The sequence below is a fragment of the Capsella rubella genome, unplaced genomic scaffold (assembly GCF_000375325.1).
Source record: "Capsella rubella cultivar Monte Gargano unplaced genomic scaffold, Caprub1_0 scaffold_3, whole genome shotgun sequence".
NCBI classification, from domain to species: Eukaryota; Viridiplantae; Streptophyta; class Magnoliopsida; order Brassicales; family Brassicaceae; genus Capsella; species Capsella rubella.
Window position 1 is genome coordinate 8,019,814 of NW_006238921.1, and position 20,701 is coordinate 8,040,514.

At 34.9% G+C, this 20,701-nt stretch overlaps 7 protein-coding genes and 1 pseudogene across 9 annotated transcripts in view; 3 read left to right on the forward strand and 5 right to left on the reverse strand.

Annotated features, from left to right (window-relative positions):
• The first annotated feature begins 1,105 nt into the window (after positions 1–1,105).
• On the forward strand, positions 1,106–2,088 carry LOC17893807 (annotated as a pseudogene).
• A 145-nt stretch (positions 2,089–2,233) lies between these two features.
• Positions 2,234–3,741, reverse strand: LOC111831692 (MATH domain and coiled-coil domain-containing protein At3g58270). Its single transcript, XM_023786842.1, has 5 exons — positions 3,593–3,741; positions 3,272–3,444; positions 2,894–3,176; positions 2,613–2,779; positions 2,234–2,459 (listed from the first exon to the last, which is right to left on the reverse strand). Exons 1-5 carry the CDS (start codon positions 3,739–3,741, stop codon positions 2,308–2,310), a joined length of 924 nt encoding a protein of 307 aa, XP_023642610.1. The 3' UTR covers positions 2,234–2,307.
• Positions 3,742–5,668: 1,927 nt separating this feature from the next.
• Positions 5,669–7,084, reverse strand: LOC17893135. The gene is made up of 6 exons (XM_023785586.1): positions 6,966–7,084; positions 6,589–6,761; positions 6,455–6,509; positions 6,227–6,403; positions 5,952–6,121; positions 5,669–5,826 (listed from the first exon to the last, which is right to left on the reverse strand). The coding sequence occupies exons 1-6, from the start codon at positions 7,082–7,084 to the stop codon at positions 5,669–5,671; spliced, it is 852 nt and encodes a 283-aa protein (XP_023641354.1).
• Positions 7,085–7,918: 834 nt separating this feature from the next.
• LOC17893598 (GLABROUS1 enhancer-binding protein-like 1) lies at positions 7,919–8,782 on the forward strand. Its single transcript, XM_006299928.2, has 2 exons — positions 7,919–8,204; positions 8,402–8,782. Exons 1-2 carry the CDS (start codon positions 8,015–8,017, stop codon positions 8,641–8,643), a joined length of 432 nt encoding a protein of 143 aa, XP_006299990.1. The 5' UTR covers positions 7,919–8,014; the 3' UTR covers positions 8,644–8,782.
• A 28-nt stretch (positions 8,783–8,810) lies between these two features.
• Positions 8,811–10,301, reverse strand: LOC17891910 (transcription factor bHLH117). The gene has a single exon (XM_006299827.2). The coding sequence runs from the start codon at positions 9,815–9,817 to the stop codon at positions 8,951–8,953; it is 867 nt and encodes a 288-aa protein (XP_006299889.1). The 5' UTR covers positions 9,818–10,301; the 3' UTR covers positions 8,811–8,950.
• A 2,913-nt stretch (positions 10,302–13,214) lies between these two features.
• Positions 13,215–16,334, forward strand: LOC17891669 (BTB/POZ domain-containing protein At3g22104). 3 transcript variants are annotated; one of them, XM_023786891.1, is made up of 3 exons: positions 13,215–13,753; positions 14,625–15,710; positions 15,781–16,334. In XM_023786891.1, exons 1-3 carry the CDS (start codon positions 13,688–13,690, stop codon positions 16,150–16,152), a joined length of 1,524 nt encoding a protein of 507 aa, XP_023642659.1. In that variant the 5' UTR covers positions 13,215–13,687; the 3' UTR covers positions 16,153–16,334. The 3 variants fall into 3 exon arrangements, with proteins under 3 accessions (XP_023642659.1, XP_006297486.1, XP_023642660.1); XM_006297424.2 differs by having other exon boundaries at positions 13,217–13,753; positions 15,799–16,334; XM_023786892.1 differs by lacking the exon at positions 13,215–13,753 and adding an exon at positions 13,783–14,523.
• A 375-nt stretch (positions 16,335–16,709) lies between these two features.
• Positions 16,710–19,217, reverse strand: LOC17893150 (proteasome subunit alpha type-4-A). The gene is made up of 2 exons (XM_006298336.2): positions 19,105–19,217; positions 16,710–17,659 (listed from the first exon to the last, which is right to left on the reverse strand). Exon 2 carries the CDS (start codon positions 17,647–17,649, stop codon positions 16,897–16,899), a length of 753 nt encoding a protein of 250 aa, XP_006298398.1. The 5' UTR covers positions 17,650–17,659; positions 19,105–19,217; the 3' UTR covers positions 16,710–16,896.
• Positions 19,218–20,019: 802 nt separating this feature from the next.
• Positions 20,020–20,701, reverse strand: part of LOC111831453 (36.4 kDa proline-rich protein) — a 1,328-nt gene continuing 646 nt past the window's right edge. Inside the window, exon 2 of the mRNA XM_023785587.1 lies at positions 20,020–20,701. Within this exon, the coding sequence (XP_023641355.1) occupies positions 20,300–20,701 (402 nt within the window). The 3' untranslated portion in view covers positions 20,020–20,299.

Sequence of the window (20,701 nt, forward strand, 5' to 3'; positions counted from 1 at the left end):
TATGGATATATTGAAAATACTTAAGGATATATTACTTTTTTATATATTGTAAAATACTTAAGGATATATTACTTTTTGTAAACTTAAAAATATATTACTTTATTATATGTATCTATTTATATATAATTTCGAGCCAAATTTTAGTGTTAATATAAATCTTTCCAATCGCCACCTCGCGTTCTCTCAACTTCTCAATCCATGGACGAATCCGCCGTCAAGGTAAGACCATCTCCATCGGGGATTCTGTTGTGGAGTTCTCTGGATTTAAATGCATAAAATTAAATCAAAAATTATTATTTAAGACAGAACCGGTTCTCTGGTGAGAGGTTAGAGAACCTGAGATAGTGTGTGATGGGTTCGTTTCTCATTGGTAGAAATAAAATGATGAAAGAAAAAAAAAACACTCTCGAGTTCTCTCTCTTCTCTTTGATTTTTTTTTCTTTTGCAGAAAAAACACTTCTCTCTCTCTTTTAATCTCTCTCTCACATACAATTTCTCCAAATCGGGAGAGAATTTGGTCTCAAATCGACAGAAGCCATGAATGGCCATGAATCAAACCAAGCCGGACTCAAGATCTTCGTGGCGAGATGCTCCAGCTCGACCACGACACTGTTTTTGTAGCTGGATTTCTCCGAACCCAAGGAGTAAACAATGGAATTGAGGACATGGCTCACACTTCAACTAGGAGGGACACCATTTAAAAAAAACACACACCCAACTAGAGAATTCTATTGTTGGAGGGACAAACTTTTTAAAAAATTGAAAGAGGTTCTCAACTAATCAACATACAAAAATTATAATTAAAAAATTTGTGAGAACCAATGATGTGTTCTCTTCGTTGGAGTTGCTCTAACCTTCATCTTCTTCTTTCCCTTATTGCTTTTCTTCTTATTAAATCTGTAACCCTTGTCTCTCAATTTATGATTTCTTCACAAAGTATATGTAATAACAATACTTTCGAGTTATTAGGGTTTCTGATTAGATATTTTCTATATCTTTTTAGGGACTTAAATTGCTGCCAAAACTCAGGTAAACTGATTCGATATTTGTCTCTTTTTTATTTTTGTAAAAAATATTGTAATTAAGATGGATCGATGCATATCATATGTGTGTTCGTTTCTGTCACGTTCGTTACAGTGACATTGGGAGGATTATTGTAACGGGATATGATATAAAGCTTCCTTAGAATGATATGGAGAGGGCATTGAGAAAACATTTCTCATCATGTGGAGAGATTACGGATGTTTGTGTTCCCATAGACTGGGGCTCTATGCGTAATATTCCCATAGACGTCGAGTTTGACCCTAAGACTAATATTCTAGAGAGGTATTGTGGCTTATTTCTTCTTCTTCCAGCTGATGATCTCAACTCAATTATTGAGTAAGTAAAGTGGAAGTGACGTATGTGCTTATTGTCAATTGTTGTTTTTGTGCTTCACATGCAGAAGTGCTTACATATATTTTCTAGGAGAAGGCGCAGTCGCAGTATCTAATAAGGCCTTGAAACTTAATGGAACTTATGTGGAGGGATGGAATATCTCTGTTGAGGCTTTTCCGTTTCCTCAAAATGCAAACGAGTAAATTAAACTCTTGCCTTTTTTTTTTTTTAAATCATCAATTTGTGTATCGTGTGTGTTCTTGCATGTGTTGTATATATCTCATCTCTGGCCTGCACTAAATAATACCCTATTCTTGCAGTCGAGTTATGGTAAATATTGAAGGATATGACACTTCGCTTAGTAAGATTGATATCGACACATCTCTGCGTGAACATTTCTCTTCATATGGAGTATTCACTGCTATCCATAATCTCGACGGGTTTGTGGTTCCTTCTCCCTCCCATTGTTTACTCAAACTTGATCTCAAAGTTATTAAACACTCTTTTAACTATATTACTTGCTGTCTTTGCTTATTTTGCAGATACACTTCTATTATGGCACATATGCAAGGAACAGGCATAGCAGATAAGGTGCTTGAACTTGATGGGAGCTACATGGGAGGACGCAAATTATCTGTTCGGTTGGTTGATATACCGGGAATATACACTGTCCACAAGCGCCCCCACCGCTACCGTGGACCTCTTGTATAGTATAAGTTATTTGATAATACGTTGGCAAATAGAATATATATTTTGATTACAAAATAAAACGAAACTGATAATTAGGAAATAAAATAAACTTTAAGTACAAAATTTATTTAAGAAACGAAAATCAAATAGCTAGTAAGATCATTAATGGACGCAGTAAACAGAGTAGTCCTATAATAATAAGCATGGAACACATGATCCTAAATTTTAGAGCTTAGGTTTTCATGCTGAGTGTTTGGTGACAGAGACAACTTCAAATTCGACCTCTACGTTCAAAGTATCTTCTACGTCCAAGTACGCCTCTCGAAGTTTAGCCAAAGACAAGAACTCGACAACACCCCACCCTTTGTTCGATTCCGTGTACCAATTGTTAACTACAAGAACAAGGAGTGTATGTAAAGCAAATTAGCTCAAAACCAAACGTCAAAAGAATATGAAACTATATACATATATATCCATGATCCATCACAAGTTCAGAACGCCTATTGAAAACCGTTTCAGCATCTTGAAACAATTTGATCACATACTTGTTGTTGTGGCATGATTGGATCCACGGGGGTCTATAACCTTCACAAGCGCTCGCACGTAAATCTTCTCATCAGCCTTCACAATTTCAGTGCCATCTAAATTCAAAAAAATTGATAGCCACTTATTATTTGCTCTATCGTCTCCCTTCGGATGCAACTGAATTTTCCTACACATCATATTTTACTGTGCTCGGTTAGGCGGTAACCACTTATGGACATGTGTATATAATATATAGAAAAAAGAAACAAAAGAAAAAAAGACGAAGATATAGTGGACTCACCATTCTCTTTTTCCCATTGAAAAGCTTTTGGACATGTAAAATTTCTCTTTCAGCACCGAGAATTCTTTAACACTCCAGGAGAACTTTGGAAAAGAGAATTTCTCATCAAAGGAGACAACTTCCCACTTGGTAAAGGGTGTAGCAATCACCACATCAACACCAAACTCACATTGTTCTCCCTCGAAGATATATCCATTTTTAGGGTCATTGAATATTTCCACCGAAAGCACTTGGGATAATCCCCATACCGTCCTTAATGCATTGAACCGCTTTACTTCAACATCTACATGTTCATATGCATTATACATATTACTGAATTAATATATATATATATGTAAATAGAGAGAGGGCTTATAAGTGAGTAGGTACGGTACGAACCATGTATTGAAAAGTATTTGTTTTCTTTCTTGTTATAGACAAAGAACGTGAGATATGCAAACACCTCCATGGGTAATGTGGATGAGAGGCAGGTGTTGTCAAGTTCCACATACATTGAAATAAATCCGGTTCCATCGTCTTTTTGGTTTCCTTTTGGGTATATAACCAGTCTCCTATATATATTTTAGGGACAAATCATCATTCACAGAAGAACAAAGAGTAATTTCACTGAGAATTGACATAGATAATAATTAAGAAAGCATGATAAGTTTATATATAATGATGAAAGATGCAATCAGTCTATAACAAAAGCTCACGTACCAGTTATATCCACCAGACAAGAAAAGACGGGACTCGTATTTGTCGAGAGTAAGCTGAGAAAGCTTGTTGATCTTGAGGGAATAAGAAGAAGGAGGATGCTCTCTCCAGTTCTTCACAATTGTAGAATCTGCTGCTGCTAATGAACCCATTCTATACTATACTTAATCCAACTCTGTAATGCAACCGTAGAAAGCCTAAAGATTGTTAATTAATATTATGACTTATGAGAACAAAGGTGTTTTGGAAGTTGTGCGAGGGAAGGTGGAGGCGTGGAGCAGTCTCAAAAAGGTTAAAACGACTTCATGCAAAAACGAAGAGTCGTGACTCATGAGTGTCCAAACATTTGACAAAACGTTTACATTTAATAAAATGTTATTTTCCACTTCTTATATTTTTTTATCTACACATAACTTTTGTCACGTCACGTCTGCAATGTCATAGAGAAGTTTGTTTCATTAATTAGTAACCACTAAACCCCTTTTCTATATCAATAGTTTTTGGAAATCCCATAAGCCATAGCAAAACATATTCAAAAGATTCGACGAGTATTATCTTTTAAGGCTAAATTAAAGAAAGATTCGAAGAACATGAAGCAAAGAGAGGGGTAGATAAAGAGAATCGATATAGATCCTACAAGAAGTGAAATTTTGACTTAGAATTCAAAAATTAATACTAAACAACCTAGGGCTAGCTCGTTTTGTCTCTAAAGACTGCTGAGAAGTTGAGAGACAGAGAAAATTTTGACGAACCTGAAGCAAAGAGAGACAGATAGATCGAGAAGCTGGGAGGCCCTTTGGGATAGGGGTAATTAGTTTTTGTATGCGCCTCTTACTTCAATACTTCTAGGGTTCAATTGGAATAATCTACTATAGTAGATATGCATTTAAAAGATGGCCATTTGTGCTGACATGTCAAACCCATATGTAGTATTTATTAACAAACAAATTTATTTTAAAAAACCGAAGTTATCCAACCAAACTGAATTCATACCAAAAAAAAATAAAAAATTCTAAACATTAAAATACCAATTACTAAGTACATAAGCTCATAGTTCATGAGTTTATGAAACACCAAATTCGAAGTTAGAATCATAGTATAATCATCTAAACTAACATAGGAACATGAAAATCCCGATTTTGACTTGAATATGGTAGTGAAAACAGCAAGTAGAGAATCAAGTATTTTTCATATATAAAAGAAGAAAAAAAAGACACGACAGGTTCTTTAGTGTTAGGAATTTAATGTTAAGGACATATAATTCTGATCACTGGTTCTGATGGTGTATATACAGTACTAGCAGTTGACCCGCGCTGTACGCGGAAGGTTTATAATTTTTTTGTTAATTTTTTATTCATATTATGATATTTTTTTTTTTAATTGATTTTCAAAACATATTATAGTTATTTTCTCTTGAATTATTATCTTTCAATATTTAAATTTGGACTAAAAGCATTTTCTTTTTTATCATGTTATAAACTAATATTTCATTTTCGGTTTTATTTTTCCCCTTTAAAATTTTATATATACAATTACATAAATGTTGTTTTTATTCTATCATAAATTTAAAATTTACTTACATTCTTAAACTCAATAACACATTTAAAATTTTAAACTATGATCAATTTAAAATGAAAGTTGAATTATATTATTACCACTAACTAATAAAAAATGAAAGTATTTCTTATTTACCATTTTATTTATTTACATAATTTATTTTTATTTATATAAATTTTCTATTAATTAAATAAGTAGTATAAATATGCACTAAATGAATGTCTTAAATTTTTTTGAATGTAAAAAAAAATGTGGCTTAGGTGGATGTTTAGGTGGCATGAGAAGAGAGAAAAAACTAACTTTATATATATAGATGTATTCTTTTTTTTTTCTTTTTTTTGTCACTCATACGGTATGTTTTGAAGTTCTCATTTTTGTTTTGTCCTATATATTAATATATATGAAAGTACGAAACATAAAATAAACTAAACAAAACCAAAAAATATCGATAAAATGATTTAAATTTTTAAACATTACGAAAACGAATAAATTGATAACCCATGATTAAAACAAAAGCAGAGTTTAGATACTGGGAGAGTATTTGGTGGTAGAAACAACTGCAAATTCAACCTCTACATTCAAAGAGCCCTCAATATCCAAGTACGCCTCCCGAACTTTATCTAAAGACACAAATGTAGACCAACCTAATCCTGAGTTTAGCTTTGTGTACCACGAGTTAACTGCAAAAAATAGTTAAATGCACATTATTAATTAGTTTCACATACGAAACGATGAAGAGTATACAAATCTTTTTTTTTTTTAAAGAACTAGAAAATGATAATGTAAAAAGTGTTCTATAACATACGTTTCCCAAACACGTAATGAGTGGTTCCACGAGAATCTACAATTCTGACATCTGCTCGCGTGTAGATTTTCTCCTTTGCGTTGAGTGTCTCAACGTCACTTAAATACAAATAAATGGATATCCACTTGCCTTTGGCTCTAGCATCGCCGTTCGGGTACAACTTTAAAAACCTATAGAACAAGTTGTTGCACTTGTTAACACTCATATATATAGATGATGCATATATGTATGTGATTAGTGCATGTATATATAAGTTTGTCATAGACTCTGCTCACCATTGCCTTCCTCCTGCCAAAATTTTTTGCGAGTCGTAAGAAGCCGCTTTAAGCTCTTTAAATTTCTTGAGACTCCACACGAATTTGGGATTAGGGGTTTTCTGATTAAAGGACACGACTTCCCATTTAGGAAGGGATGGAGCAACCAATACATCAACACCAAATTCACATTGATCACTGTCAAAGATATATCCGTTTTTGGGGTCGTTGAAAGTTTCAAGCGAAAGCACTTGAGACATTCCCCACACCGTTCTCAATGCATTGAACCGCTTAACTTCACAATCTATAATAGTGTAGCAAAAGATAAGCGAATGACCAATGTCTATGTTAAAAAAATATGAAGCGTTTTAGATATACAATACCTTTAATAGTAAAGTATTTGTCTGATTTCTTGTTGTAGACAAAGAATATGAGATATGCATACACATCAGTTAGTGGTGTTGACAAGAGGGTTGTGTTATCTAGCTCCACATACATTGAAATAAATCCATCCCCTTCGTCTTTTGCGTTTCCTTTTGGATATATCACCAATCTCCTAAAATTATGCTTCATGAAATATGTGAATATATATCATCATATTCATAAATATATACAGTACGATATATGTTTTACAAACTATACATATAACATATATCAGTAGAAACATAAATCTTTGTCATGTTTCTTGGAAACTATACGATCAGTTAAGTATACAGTAAGTGAAAAAAGAGTTTGTGTTGTGACTTGTGAGCATACATACCAGTTGTAGCCGCCGGCATTGAAAAGACTACATTCGTACTTGTCATCGTTGAGTTGTGCCAGACTCTCAAACTTGATGAAATATGTGGAAGGTGGATGTTCTCTTAACGATGATGACATTTTTGTGTTTAAATCTGTATTGTTTCCCATACTTGATAAGAACCACATGGGGATCCAAAGAGACTTTTAGAGAGAAAACACGAAACTTAGGGCTCGTGATAATTAAAGAAAAAGATCGATCTTTATGATCTTTTTAAAAAACTTTTTGCAAGTTATAATTATAGAAAACCTTTATAATTAAACGAAAGTTACGGTTCTTGATAAAGATGGAAAGGTTTTGCTATCTATCTAGAATATCATATAATCAAAGTCAAAGATAATATTTTTAATTAGCTAGTTATAGTTACATCATAAATCTTATTTTTGGTAGAAATTATAAATATTATTTTTGTCATTAAGGAATTTTTAAAAGTAAATCAAACAGACACAATCTTTGCATATACACTACTTTTAGTTTTTTTTTTCCACTCATTTATAGTTAAAAATATTGCTTTCTCGATTATATCACTAGAAATATCTTTATGGAAATATTTCAAATATATATATTTCAAATAATTTTATTTTAGTTACATAGTATTTTATTATTTCAATAATTTAATTAATTATTTTGCTAAACATAAATCATATGCGTGTGTATGTAGTGCTAACAATTGTAATGTTTTTGTATGGTTCTAAAAGTTGTATCCTAAAGGGCTAAACTCTACAACACAATCACATTCCAAAATTTTGTGATTTCGCCCATTTCGGTTCAGTTTGGTTATTGGTTATTAATTTTGGCTTTGATTCCATCTTCTTCTAGAACCGGTTAAATCCCACGTCAGCTGAACAAATTTTTAGAAAACATTTCATATTATTTTTTATGAACAATTACTCTGTAATAATAAATTGACACACACACAAGCACACAAGCACACACACCTTTTCTTCACCTTCTTCACAAATCCATCGAGTCTTCGTTTTCGTTTCCTCCGAGCTCAAATCTCGACAAAAATGGCGGTTCCGATTCACTTCCTCATCAACTCTCCACATGGATCATCCGACGACGAGTTCTACGATTCGGAAATTTCCTATTCATCTGAAGACGACGAGTCAATGGAAGAAGAAGCCGAATCGTCGTCCGTGTTAGTAAACACAAACGCAGGCTCTCGCTCTTCTCTTCTCTCCGATCTCGAACATGACGGTACTTACACACATCACTCTCTCCTTTTTTCTTATCTCAGATTTCACAGTTTCCTCTGTTTCAAGTCATGTTAGGTGGTTGGCGAAAAATAGTAACGTATATAGTGATACTAATTTTTTAGATTTGATTTTGGGAATCTTGTGTAAAAATGTTCATATCAATGTTTATGAGGATGTGTTTTTTTTGTGGTTTAACAGAAACTGAGCTTGATGGTGGTACTAGTGAGGAGAGGTTTTGGGTTCAGTATCCGTATCTGAAGGAGTTAGTGGAGATTATTGTAGCTCAAGGTTTGATCTCTGAGAACATTGCTTTTGAGAGAGTCAAGCTTATTGGTGATGACAAGGCTAAAGAGTTGAATGATGGATGGAAGGCTTTGTGTATTAGGGAGCAAGATTTGGGTAACCAGATGCTTCAGCTTCTTGCTTCTGCCATGAAATGAATACCTTTGAATTTCAAGGAAATGTTTCTTCTTTTGTTTTTCGTCTGTGACAAAACTTTGATCTTTTGATGTTGTTGTTTATGTTGGTTTTGGAACTTTAAATCTGTTTATCTCTATGAAACATTCACAGTTTCATGTACTACTCCGAAAACTTTCATACACTGAACTTGAAACTCAAAAACAATGGCGTAATACTGAACTCTGTATCAAAAACTCTGATTTTTTTGTCACCGCCATTAAAACGCTATGTAGCTTCTATGATAGAAAACGTAAAGAAAAGGAAAGAAAAAAAACAAGAGATTAAGTTTCAGAGGTTTCTAGACATTGCCTTGAGCGTGAGAAGCTGTTCGTAAGAGAAGACACAAACACGGCGAGTGGAGAGCACGTTTCGTGAGCCTGGGGAATTCGCGAGAACCTGTAGAATCTGTTGACGTGTCAGAGATTTAAGCAGATTGGGTTCTCCAACTTCTCCGGCGGTGTTGTAGACGGATTCGAGAGGCATCCAACGTAGTGAAGCAATCTGAGATTGGAGAAACTTGATGTACTTGTGAACTTCTTCTAGAATCATCGCTAAACTCATTTTTCTTTCCCATGGCATAAGTTTCTCCAATGTTCTGATCTTGTCTGAGATCTTCGTACGTCTGTTGACAACGACGTCGTTTGCGTTTTGAGATGAGGACGCTGTTGGAGATCCGGAGGTTGTCGAAGAAGAAGACGAGTGAAGCTTCCTCTGACGTTTCGCGGCGGGAAGAGGAGCAGGACGAGAAGGAGATGGAAAGAGCTTCATCGTCTTCGGTTCTTCCACGGCGGTTGTTGTTTGCTCGATGGATTTGAGATCTGGCAAGTGAAGAAACGGTGCGGCGGCGTCGTTAGGAAAGAGGTGATGATCGAAACGAGTCGGCTCGTAAAAGATCTGTTCCAAACGAGTTGACTCAGCGAGGTGGTGACGGTTGAGGAGAGAAAGAGTTGAGTCGAGGAAGAGCGAGTCCGAAAGAGAGAGAGAGGAGGAGTCAAGGAGGTGGTGGTGGTTGTCGGAGGAGGGAGCAAAATCGGAAGGAGGAAACGGTGGTAAGGAATCGAGAGAGATTCTGGAGTAGTCAATGTTTGGTTTGTACTCTTGTGGAAGCGGTGGTAAGTCAGTGAGCGAGTCGAACTCGTAAGCTGAAATCTCCATTTTTTTTCCTTTCTCCGGCGTAAAGCAAAATCAGAGAGAGATGAAGGAGGAGAAGATGAGAACAAAGCGTTTAATAAAAAAGAAATATCCACGTGGCTTATAATGATTGGGTGATGGTGAGAAAGAAAAGAGAATTACAAAAGAAGGTTATACACGTGGCATATGATGATTGGGTGAGTAGAAAAGGCGGCGACACGAGGAACGAAGGCGATTCTGTTATATATATACAGTATGTGTGTTTTTGTCGACTGTTTGTCGAGAGGTACCAATCGTCAGGCGGTTTCAGGGGTAATGTACTGAATGAATGAGAACCGTTGGATTAAAAAAATGAGATGAGAGAGTCTCTGATCCCATGGACAGGGATTTTTGTACTGTAGTGAAACAAATTCTGATTTACGGATTCGTGCCATTCGTAATGATGTTACTATAAAGTTCTTTTTCTTTTTTTGGGTGTAGAGCCACGTGTATATGTTTTTTTTTTTTCCTAACCGTGAATGCTAAAGTTTCTTGTATGTCAAATTTGAATATATATAAATTTTATTCGTGACAGTAACAAAGAAAATGTTTTCTGTTCTTTTGGTTGCATTCCTCTGTTTAAGTATTTCATTATGAGAAATTAAAATTTTAAAACTGAGTATGACGTTAACAAGAATTTGGAGAATGCGATTGCACACACACATGTGTGTGTTATCTTCAAGACTGACGCGAGAGGAATCGCCACATTTTAAAGGTATGACCTGAAATGTATAGAATTGTTTTAAATTGGGCCAAAAGGCCCATTACATTATGTGTCTAAGTCTCAAATAGAAAATGTCTTTGCTTTTACTTGAGCGCGGCAACATTTTCACCTTGGCGGTAAAGAAAATATTGTAAGCCGAATAATTATGATTGTGATGAGCTATTTGGGCTAAAAGGCCTATTAATTTAGCGATGCCCATCTAGACATTTTCGAATTTTGTATTTTGTACGTTACTACAAAAGCATTTTCTCCCGGGTTTCTTTTAATTTTTTGGTTCGTGTCGTCCATTTTCGCCGGTTTAAAAAGGAGAAAGAAATACATTTCCCAAAACATTTTTTTTTTTGGGGTCTCATTTCCCAAAACCTTTTACAAGTTTTTTCTATAAAGAATATTCAATATTCGATTCATGTAACATTCTTAAAGCAACTAAAAGTGTGATCCGCATCATATTACAAGAATGTTTAAGTATATGATGACAATACGTCTATAGCAATGGTCTTTGCTATATGTGATGTTATCCAAAATCATGTTGATTCAATACCGACTTATACCATAATGTGTCATGCATTGAGGGGGAATGTTTTTAGTAAAAAGTTTCTACTATCAATGTTGTTAATACAATAACATATAAGTTGGTCAGAAGGTGTGTTTTTGATTATTATAAGTAACTGTTCGAAATAATGATCATACATTTCCGTAATCTTTAAACAAAACAAAAGTAAGGAATCCCTCCAAAGCATATTCAAGCAAAAGGTAGGAGATGACATGACCACATGACTCAAAAACTTAGGGATTTTTATACATATGATAAAACTCTTTTTATATACCATAAAAACAAAAAGTATAAATTCCAGAATGGATCGATCTACCGTCGTGGCCGCAACACAAACATATAGATATAGTAGTAGTAGTAGTAGTGGTACTACTACGCAAGGGTTCATTAGTTTAGTTTGACAAAATAAAAAAACTTGGTGACTTGTGAGTGAGTCATTGCAAATTTGCAAACGCATTGGTTTGGTTCCATATTGGTATATTGTGTATAGTGGCACTAGTGCTATGTCAACTTAGTAAGTGAATTAATTTTTTTTTGTTAAAATGGAATTATAAGATAATAGTACTATATGTTTGGTTGATGAACCTTTATATATATCTCTAACGTACAAATGGTATGATTGCAATTACTTTATTAGGTTTTACACCACGTGAGCAATATTTGTTGTCTCACGTACTTAAGCACCTTAAACACCTAAACTCCACTTTGTCTAGCTATACGCCTATACCTAACAACGAACGTTATTGTATTTGGATATCAGTTTGGTTAATGTGATTTAGTTGATAATATATATACAATTTGATCAAAACCAATATTGAAAATGAAAAGAAAAATGTATTTACATATGTGTATTGAGTAATTGTGTGAGTGATAAAAGTGTCTCTGCAGAGTTGTATGTAAATCACGTGAGCCCCGTTCCATGGCTTTTTTGCCCACCACGTTAGGATTAGGATCCTTCAGTTCAGTGCATGAGCAGTTGAAAAACCAAATCACACTTTCATTTTATATTTATTTATTTCTATCAGTTCTTTATTTTGCTTTTGTTTTTATTATATTATACAACTCACATTTTAACGAACACTATTTATATAGCCTTTTTATACCTTCTATTGTGGCGGTGCCTCGTTTATTAACAAACCCATTTCTTGTTATTTTCAACTATTTTGTTATGCCTATCATCTAACGTAATAATACATGATTTTTATTTTTATTCACGGAAATTGATATTACATGTGGTGTATATACAGTTTGTATAAAAGAATTATTGATATTATACATAGTTGCATGTCATCATCAAACAAAGATAATAATTATATATTTGCTGAAATTTTTGTATCCTTTTTTGTTAACGTCTCGATGTAATCAATTTCGTTTTTCCTTTTCCAATTATTGTAATCAAGAAAATAGTATGATATATAAATCAAAATTTTAGTTTGGTCCACACAGTACCAATTTTGTTATGGTCGGGGTCCAATAATTAATATTGTATATATTGATATATTTAACGGAAGTAAAAGATTAAATTATGTTTCAAATTAATCTTTATAAAGTTTATATCACCATATTATATTTCCTCAATCTAAATAGAAAATTATAACTAACTTTTCTTGAAAACTATTTCATTACCCAAAAATAAAAATATTAGTGTTTTTAATCATATCCAAATTTACTTAAACCATCGTGCGATCCGTTTGAAAGTTTGGTCGACAATAGTTAATAAAATAAAATCATTCAAAAATTTACTAAAATGATTAGAGATATAAAATTTTGTGGTTTTAGCGACGAAGAGATATGATTTTTTTTTTGTTTTGATCGAAAAATATAAGTTTACAGTTTTAATAAAAATGTAATTTATGGTTTTGAAGGAAAAAATGATTGTGTGGTTTGTCACTAAAGTTTAGATCAATGATAAACTTATAATTAATGAAATAAAATAATCTAAAATTTACCAGTTGATTGAAACATAAGAAAAAAATGAAAAAAAGGGAACACACCCTAAAAAGCTTCAACATTTTGCCTTAAACAATGAACTTTACATGAAAAAAAAAAAAAGAATGATTAATTACTGATTGGATCAGCTGAGATGATCAAAAGGTTAATTAAATGCGTTGTCATAATAATCTTTACTATAAGAAATAAACAAAATATCCTTTATGAGCAAGACTGTCAGAATCGGTCTTTGTTGCTCTTGGTCTCTCTCTCTCTCTCTCTTTCTTCATTATAACAGTGAACAGAGTGGTGTTTGTTTGGACACGCCTTTGTTGCTGCTCTTCTTTGGTCTCTCTTTCTTTCTTTTTTATTGTTTACTCTCTGCTACTAAAAAAAAAAACTAAAAGAACCCACCACTAAATTTGTGGGTGCTTCATCGATTGACTTGACAGACATCAAAAGAGAAGACTTGTTATATGTAAAATCTGACAAATCAGAAAACCAACAAAAGTTTCTTGCTTCTTTGCTCTTTGTCTTCTTTCTCTGCTCAGCATAAATCCACTTCTCTCCCTCTACTCACTTCTCTCTTTGGGGGAAATTTCAAGAAAGACAGAGAGAAAGAGAGAGTCTTGTTATCGAGGTGGTGACTATGGAAGCTTGTTGCTCTGATCTTGAAGTTGACATCAATGGAGAAGAAACTCTCTTTCTCAATAAGGTAACTCTCACTCTACAGAGCTATCAGATCAAAAATCCAAACTTTAACTGTTTCTCAATGTTAAGTTCCAATTTTTTTTATCTGGGTATTGTTAAATTTGTGTTCTTGAGTTAAGTAAGTTCTGATTTATGCATCAGAACTGTGTGTGAGTTGTTGCAATTTTTTTAAAAGTACATTTTTTTTTGGTGTGTGTGCTTTTTGTTTACGATCCTCCTGTGATAATATTTTACGGCTCACGTATTGTGTGTGACTCTGCTGCATTCAGCATTTAATGTTCTGCTCAACGAGTTTACCTTAAAATGAGGGCACACAAATCTCTGTTTTGTTTTTCTTTGTTAAACCAATCACTAATTTGGAATCTGTAATTTGTCTGAGTGTTATTAATCTCAATAGACTCAGAAGTTTGTAGTTAAGAAGGTATTGATGTAAGATGTCTCCATCACCATTTATTGCAATTTTTTGTTCTTACCTTTCCTCTTTGACTTTCTCCCATATTGTTTCTCTGTGTAAATCAAACAAATGTTTTTGCACCTCTAGAGAAAGGAAGATAAGAGGCTCAATTTGGATTTTTCTTGGTTTACTATTCACTTCCCTTTTTGTTCTTACTTGTTGTGTGACTGACTCATGAGATGATCTTAAATGATTGGGAGACACAAGAGAGGCCTTTGTGTAGTTGATATTTAATTCCTTCCTCTCTTGTAATAACTAACTTTCTATCCTATCACAAACAACAAACAGTAGGATGGCTTAAAAGTTTCACCTTTTTTCTTGTGGGTCTTTCAAGATTATATATACACTCAAATCTGTTTGTGAATTATTGAGGAAGCTTTAACTCTGACTTATGAATTTGTTTTGTAATTTTTATCTGCAGCAAATCATATGTGCATATTCTGCAACATTCAAGAAGCTTCTTGGGAAATCGAGTTGTTCCAATGGAAATCTCAAGGTGATCTTTAATGATTTCCCTGGTGGAGCGCAAAGTTTTGAGCTTGTATCGAGATTTTGCTACAGTAACGGTCGATTAGCTGTGATGCCCTCGAATGTAGTCCTTATGCATTGTGCTGCTAAGTTTATGGAAGTCTCTAAAGTCTTGGAACAAACAGAGAAGTGTATGGAAGAGGTTCGGTATTGGTCTTGGCCAGAGATTCTTCTCAGTCTGAAACAGTGTCAAGAAGTTGAAACATCGCCTGAAGCTGAGTCATTAGCTGCGAAACTGATGGATGCGCTAGTGGAGAAACTGTGTTTAACTGTTGAAATGAGTCCTTCTAGTGCTGCTTCTGCTTGTTCACCGGATAGCAGCTTGTTTCGGTTCTCTTGTGACAGTAAAAGCACAGAGAGTTTCAAGAATAGCTCTGTTCGGTTAATGTGGTGGTTTGATGAGGTTCTTGTTTTAAGTCCTGGTTTGGTTGAAATGTTCTTGAAGCTGTTGGTCTCACGGAAATTCGATAATCTCATCATAAGTAGGTTCTTGTTCTATTACCAGAAGGTCAAGTTTTGCTCTGCATCTTCTCATGAGAAAAGAAAGATTCTTGAAACCATCATTGCTACTCTTTGCGTCTTAGATCAAAGCTGTATACCTTGCAAGGGCCTCTTCGGATTTTTGAGGCTTGCTCTTGGATTGAACATAAGCAAGAGCAGCATGAACAAGCTGGAGCTTATGATAGGTAACAACCTGGATCAAGCAACACTAGACAATCTTCTTGTTCCATCTCCATCGAAATCGAGTCACTTGTACTATGTGAATCTCGTTATTAGATTCACGAAAGCTTTCCTCGACGGAGCAAAAGGAGGGTTGCAATTGAAGAAAGTCTCAAGCTTGATTGATCAATACATAGCTGAAGTAGCACCTGACCCTTGCTTGAAACCTTCAAAGTTTCTGTCTCTCCTCACACTTGTTCCAGATTCAGCCAGAGATTCTCACGAAGAAATTTATCGTGCTATCGATATGTATCTTGAGGTACGTTTCAACACTCATCTCCAACTCAAAATGTAAAAGAAAGTTTCGCTCTTTATCACATGAATGCCAGTTTTTATGGCTTGTTCAGGCTCACACTGGATTAACCAATGGCGAAAAACTCAGCGTGATACGAACATTAAGTTACGAGAAGCTTTCAGGAGAATCAAGAACTAAAATTTCACGTAACCCGAAGTTTCAGGTGATTGAGACACCAGATGAACAACAACAACAACAACAGAAGCAGCTCATACTCCAAATGGACAAGGTTGAGATTTCAGGAGAAAATGAGAAGCTGAAAGATCATATTGAAGGGATACAGTGGAGGGTTATGGAATTAGAGAGAGCATGTTTGAAGATGCAGAATCAAATGGAAGTTATCAAGAGGAGATCCAAGAACTCAAGTAAAGGAAACAGCAGATCGCTCCCTAAGCTCTGTTCTTGATTAGTGAAGCACTGAGAAGCTGTAGCTTACGATAATATTTGTACATAGAGTGATAGAGAGCATATGGAGTCAATTATAGTTGCAGTCTGTTTCTTATTTCTCAAAGTATGTATCTTTTCTTGTGTTGTTTACTGTCACAAAGTTGTGCGTTAATGAAAAGTAAAGAAAGATTCGTTTTTCTATGGAGATGTTTTAGGTTCTTATACAAACTTAGATCCACATATCAAGTTTTACTTCTTAGACTAACCAAGAATGCAAGAAATTGATAAGGGAAAATACAAAAAAAAAAATCTAAATTTTGTATTCTAGTCTTTCTTAAACGTTACTCTTTTGTGATTCCAAGATTCTCAACGTGAAATTGCGTTTACTTAGAAAAGAAAACAGTCTTTGGACGAAACCAAAACCTCAAATTAACAGTTGAACCCGAGGAGGCATTGCCGTTACGTGTAAAACTTTGCACGACAAGAAAGAATGCTTAGTATTCAAGTAATCAATTGAAGAAACTAAGACTAACCTAAAGAAGTAAGAATAAAATAAATTTGTTCCTTTGACCGTCGTTACTAGTAAAAAGGATTAAATCTTCTTCGAACGCATTGAAGATAAATTCATAACATTGTCAAATCTAGTTTCAACGCCATAGTTAACTTCAAGTTCAAACCCAAAAGGAAAGCTGTAAAATAGAGTACTACAAACATAGGGACGAGACACCGTACCAAGCGAATAACACTAGAGATACTTTTGGGCTTAGTTTGTCTCAGCAGCGGGTTGAGTCACACCATGTTTGACCAACAGCTTGGTGAGCGACTCAGGAGAGTGAACATGGTACTTAACGTTCCCGGATGGAGTCAGATACACCTCAGCAAGCTCTAGCTTCTCAGATGTTAAGCTCGTGCTGTCCATTGTCTTGGTCAGAACCTTCAAGGCGAGCTCGACAGCCTCTTCCCTAGTTGCATCATCCTTGTAGTCCTGTTTCAGAATAGACTGAGCAGCCTGATTGTTTGCTCCAACGGCTGCAGCTTTCCAACCACCATAGTTGCCACTTGGGTCACTCATATATAGTTGGAACCCGTAGTTCTTGTCCCATCCTGCAAAAAGAAAGGAGACTCCAAACGGGCGAAGACCACCGAATTGTGTGTAGCCCTGCTTTGTGTCACAGAGAGACTGAACCAGCTGTTCAACTGGCATGGGCTCTTGGTACATGAAGGTGTATCGTTGAGCTTGGACTCGAGCAGTGTTGATGAGAATGTTAGCATCAGACATTATACCAGCCACGGCACAGGCAACATGGTCATCGATCTTGTACATTTTTTCAGCAGAGGTTGAGGTTTGAAGAAGTTTTGAAGTGACTTTCTTCTCACCGATCAACACAACTCCATCTTTGGATAAGATTCCAATTGCAGAACCAGCGTTTCCAATGGCCTCCATAGCATACTCAACCTGGTAGAGACGACCTTCAGGCGAGAAGATTGTAGTACGGCTATCATATCTCCGAGACATCTTTTAACAACTACACCAGAAAAAAAAAACAAAGGCATTGGTTTAATTACTGTTCTTATAAGACTGAGCCTACTAATTAACTGAACGGATAGCAATAGACTTAAAAGTTTCCAGGAGAGATAACTATGACCTTTCTCAAAACATTTGACCTGTAAGAGAAGCAAAGCATCGAAAAATGTAAGGAAGCAATTGACTCTCCCAAATTTCATACACAGATAAATGAGGACATAGCAGATAAATTCTGGCGCATTACAATTAGGAAATCTGCGAGTGGGAAACTACAGCTAACTAAAGCTACACCGCGTAAACAAAACTATGATAAGCGGCATTAACACTTATTCATGCTCCCTTAGATACAGGGCCGGTTCTAAAAAAAACCCAAAATTAAAGTTTTTGATATCACAGCGATTAACTCACCCAATCAATTCAGAATGGGTAAACTAGGTCATGTCTCTACGATAGAATGAAAAAGAACAAGCTTTATTAATCTCTGTTCCTTTGGGATCAACAAAAACCTTAGAAATGAAACCACAGGAACGATAAGCAAAATCATAGACACTTACACAGTCGACACAATCACTGATGCCCATATAAAAACACAAAATGTAAAAAGAATCACATCTTCCAGAATCACCTCAAGATAAGGTTTATCTAATTACTGTTCTTACAACACTGAGACTACTAATTAGCTGAACAGATAGTAATAAACTCAATGGTTTCTAGGAGAGATAACTATGAACTTTCTCAAAACATTTGACACGAAAGAGAAGCAAAACATAAAAAAAATGTAAGGAATCAAATGAATCTCCCAAGCTTCATACACAGAAACATTCAGACAATAAATAAACCTCCATGATCATAGCACAACCATTCTGAGGCATTACAATTAAGGAATCTGCAAGTGGAAATTTACAGCTAACTAAAGCTACACCGTGTAAACAAAACTATGGCAAATAAGAGGCACTAACACTAATCCATACTCCCTTAGAAACAGGGCCGGTTTAAAAAACCCCCAAAATTAAAGTTTTTGATATCACAGCAATTAACTCACCCGATCAATTCAGAACAAAACAAGGCTAATCTAGGTCATCTTCTACAAAAGAATGTAAAAGAACTAACTTTATCAATCCCTGTTCATTTGGAATCAACACAAAGATTAGAAATGGAATCACAATCACAGGAACGATGAGAATCATCGAAGACACTTACTTACCTAGTCGACAATCACTGATGCCCATATAAAAAAAAAAAAAAACCCAAAAACTAAACAGAATCAACAACCCATAGTCGCATCTAGCTAGGGTTTATCAAATTCCATCAAAATTTGCAAAATACTTTGCTCAATACAGATCCAGTAAACTCAAATTCAAAGCGGAAACGAAGATACGCAGATTCGGAGAAATTAAGAAGCAAGTAGAAGAATGAAAGGCATTGGATTTTAAGAGAATTGTTTACCTGAGAAGAATTAGCTTCTCTTCTCGTTTCGGTTCTTCTTTGATTTTTGCTGAGAACTTGCTCTTCTCTACAACAAAATACACGACCTCTCTCTGAGATGTGAACTTGTTCGACAAGACAGAAAAAAGAAAAGTAGAACGAACCTTTGTTGTGGCTTTCTTCGACTCGGCCCATGCATATACTTTAGCGGATAAGGATAAAGCCCAAGTTCATTAAATTAAGCCCAATATATGATCATTACTCGTGTATATTTTTGTTGAGTTTTTTTTTCTTAACCAATTGTTTTTAGTTTTATTCATCGGAATATCCTGATTTTATTTTTATTTGTCTCATTTTAATATTTAACACAAAGTCCAAATATTTAACTAATGGAATCATATATTTAGAAATTTTAACTGGGTTTATATACGCATATTTGTAATAATATACCTTAAGCAAAAAAAACAATACAAAAACCTTGAAATTGCACCAGCCATATATTAGGAATACGTAAAATATGTTTTTTAAAATACGTAAAATATGTTATATATATATATATATATATATATAATTGAATTTTGTTATGTATCTTAAATAATGTATGATAAATAATTGTCGGCACCCTCTCTAGTTCTAAGCTACAAGATATTATAAAACACTAAACTTTAATGTTTTTTTATTTTATTTGTAATAATATATGGTATGTTTATCTTATTTGTAATAATATATGGTATGATTTATCTTATTTGTCAAGTGTTTAGAGAAAAAATGTGATATAGATATATTTCTTGAGCATGAAGAGACGTCTCTATATATATACACATGTACTTGGTCAGTAGCTGCGCTGTGTGGCGGCTGTGCATCGCATGGACCATGGCTATAAAAAAAATCACATTTTTTCTACTCCATAACGTACGTATGTACATAAAAACAAACTTTAGACTGATACAAACTTGTTTATATTAGAAAAAAGTTATATCGTTTTACAGTTTTTTTTTTCCTGAAAAGTACAACATAACATGAAAACGCAAAGAAATTGAGATCTCAAACCCAAATTACAAACTCCTCTTATTGTATCAAATGAAACACGTAACTAAAGGTCGCACACATGCAAATGAACCTCCCATCACCAAAGAGATCATAAAACGAACAAATTCTTGAACAAACGAAATCTTTTGGAGTCGTGCAGAGACTCTCAACGTACGCTTTACATTGTTTAAGTGGGACACTTGAAGCCAGGCGGTGGAGTTTTTCCACAGTCGAGAAGAACCTCAAGAGCAATGGGGAGGATAAGGTTGATGTTGAGAAGTTTGAGCTTAATGGTGGTACATAAGCAAACGGCTGCGTCTAGGTCAAGTAAGCCTCCCAAAACTGGACAACACTCTTCCTTGGCGTGGCTTTTCCCTAGCCCGATGTGAATCAAACCTCCAAGAACGTCCACGCAAGCTCCTAGCTTCAACGTGTCAATTGGGCAAGTCTCCGGGATAGGAGTAGGAGGAGTTGGAGTTGGTGGTGTAACGACAGGTGGTGTTGGTGTTGGTGGTGTCACGACGGGTGGTGTTGGTGTTGGTGGTGTAATGACGGGTGGGGTTGGTGTTGGTGGTGTTACGACGGGTGG

What these genes read in the sequence shown, in the direction of transcription:
- LOC111831692 (XM_023786842.1), bottom strand. Translation starts at nt 3,741, where the DNA reads ATGGGTTCATTAGCAGCAGCAGATTCTACAATTGTGAAGAACTGGAGA. An exon ending in TTGTCTGGTGGATATAACTG is followed by an intron (nt 3,445 to 3,592) that starts GTACGTGAGCTT and finishes AAATATATATAG; the next exon opens with GAGACTGGTTATATACCCAA. An exon ending in CAAATACTTTTCAATACATG is followed by an intron (nt 3,177 to 3,271) that starts GTTCGTACCGTA and finishes ATGAACATGTAG; the next exon opens with ATGTTGAAGTAAAGCGGTTC.
- LOC17893135 (XM_023785586.1), bottom strand. Translation starts at nt 7,084, where the DNA reads ATGTCATCATCGTTAAGAGAACATCCACCTTCCACATATTTCATCAAG. An exon ending in AATGCCGGCGGCTACAACTG is followed by an intron (nt 6,762 to 6,965) that starts GTATGTATGCTC and finishes GCATAATTTTAG; the next exon opens with GAGATTGGTGATATATCCAA. An exon ending in GTGTGGGGAATGTCTCAAGT is followed by an intron (nt 6,404 to 6,454) that starts GCTTTCGCTTGA and finishes TATCTTTGACAG; the next exon opens with TGATCAATGTGAATTTGGTG.
- LOC17893598 (XM_006299928.2), top strand. Translation starts at nt 8,015, where the DNA reads ATGGCGGTTCCGATTCACTTCCTCATCAACTCTCCACATGGATCATCC. An exon ending in CTCCGATCTCGAACATGACG is followed by an intron (nt 8,205 to 8,401) that starts GTACTTACACAC and finishes GTGGTTTAACAG; the next exon opens with AAACTGAGCTTGATGGTGGT.
- LOC17891910 (XM_006299827.2), bottom strand. Translation starts at nt 9,817, where the DNA reads ATGGAGATTTCAGCTTACGAGTTCGACTCGCTCACTGACTTACCACCG.
- LOC17891669 (XM_023786891.1), top strand. Translation starts at nt 13,688, where the DNA reads ATGGAAGCTTGTTGCTCTGATCTTGAAGTTGACATCAATGGAGAAGAA. An exon ending in AAACTCTCTTTCTCAATAAG is followed by an intron (nt 13,754 to 14,624) that starts GTAACTCTCACT and finishes TTTTATCTGCAG; the next exon opens with CAAATCATATGTGCATATTC. An exon ending in CTATCGATATGTATCTTGAG is followed by an intron (nt 15,711 to 15,780) that starts GTACGTTTCAAC and finishes CATGAATGCCAG; the next exon opens with TTTTTATGGCTTGTTCAGGC.
- LOC17893150 (XM_006298336.2), bottom strand. Translation starts at nt 17,649, where the DNA reads ATGTCTCGGAGATATGATAGCCGTACTACAATCTTCTCGCCTGAAGGT.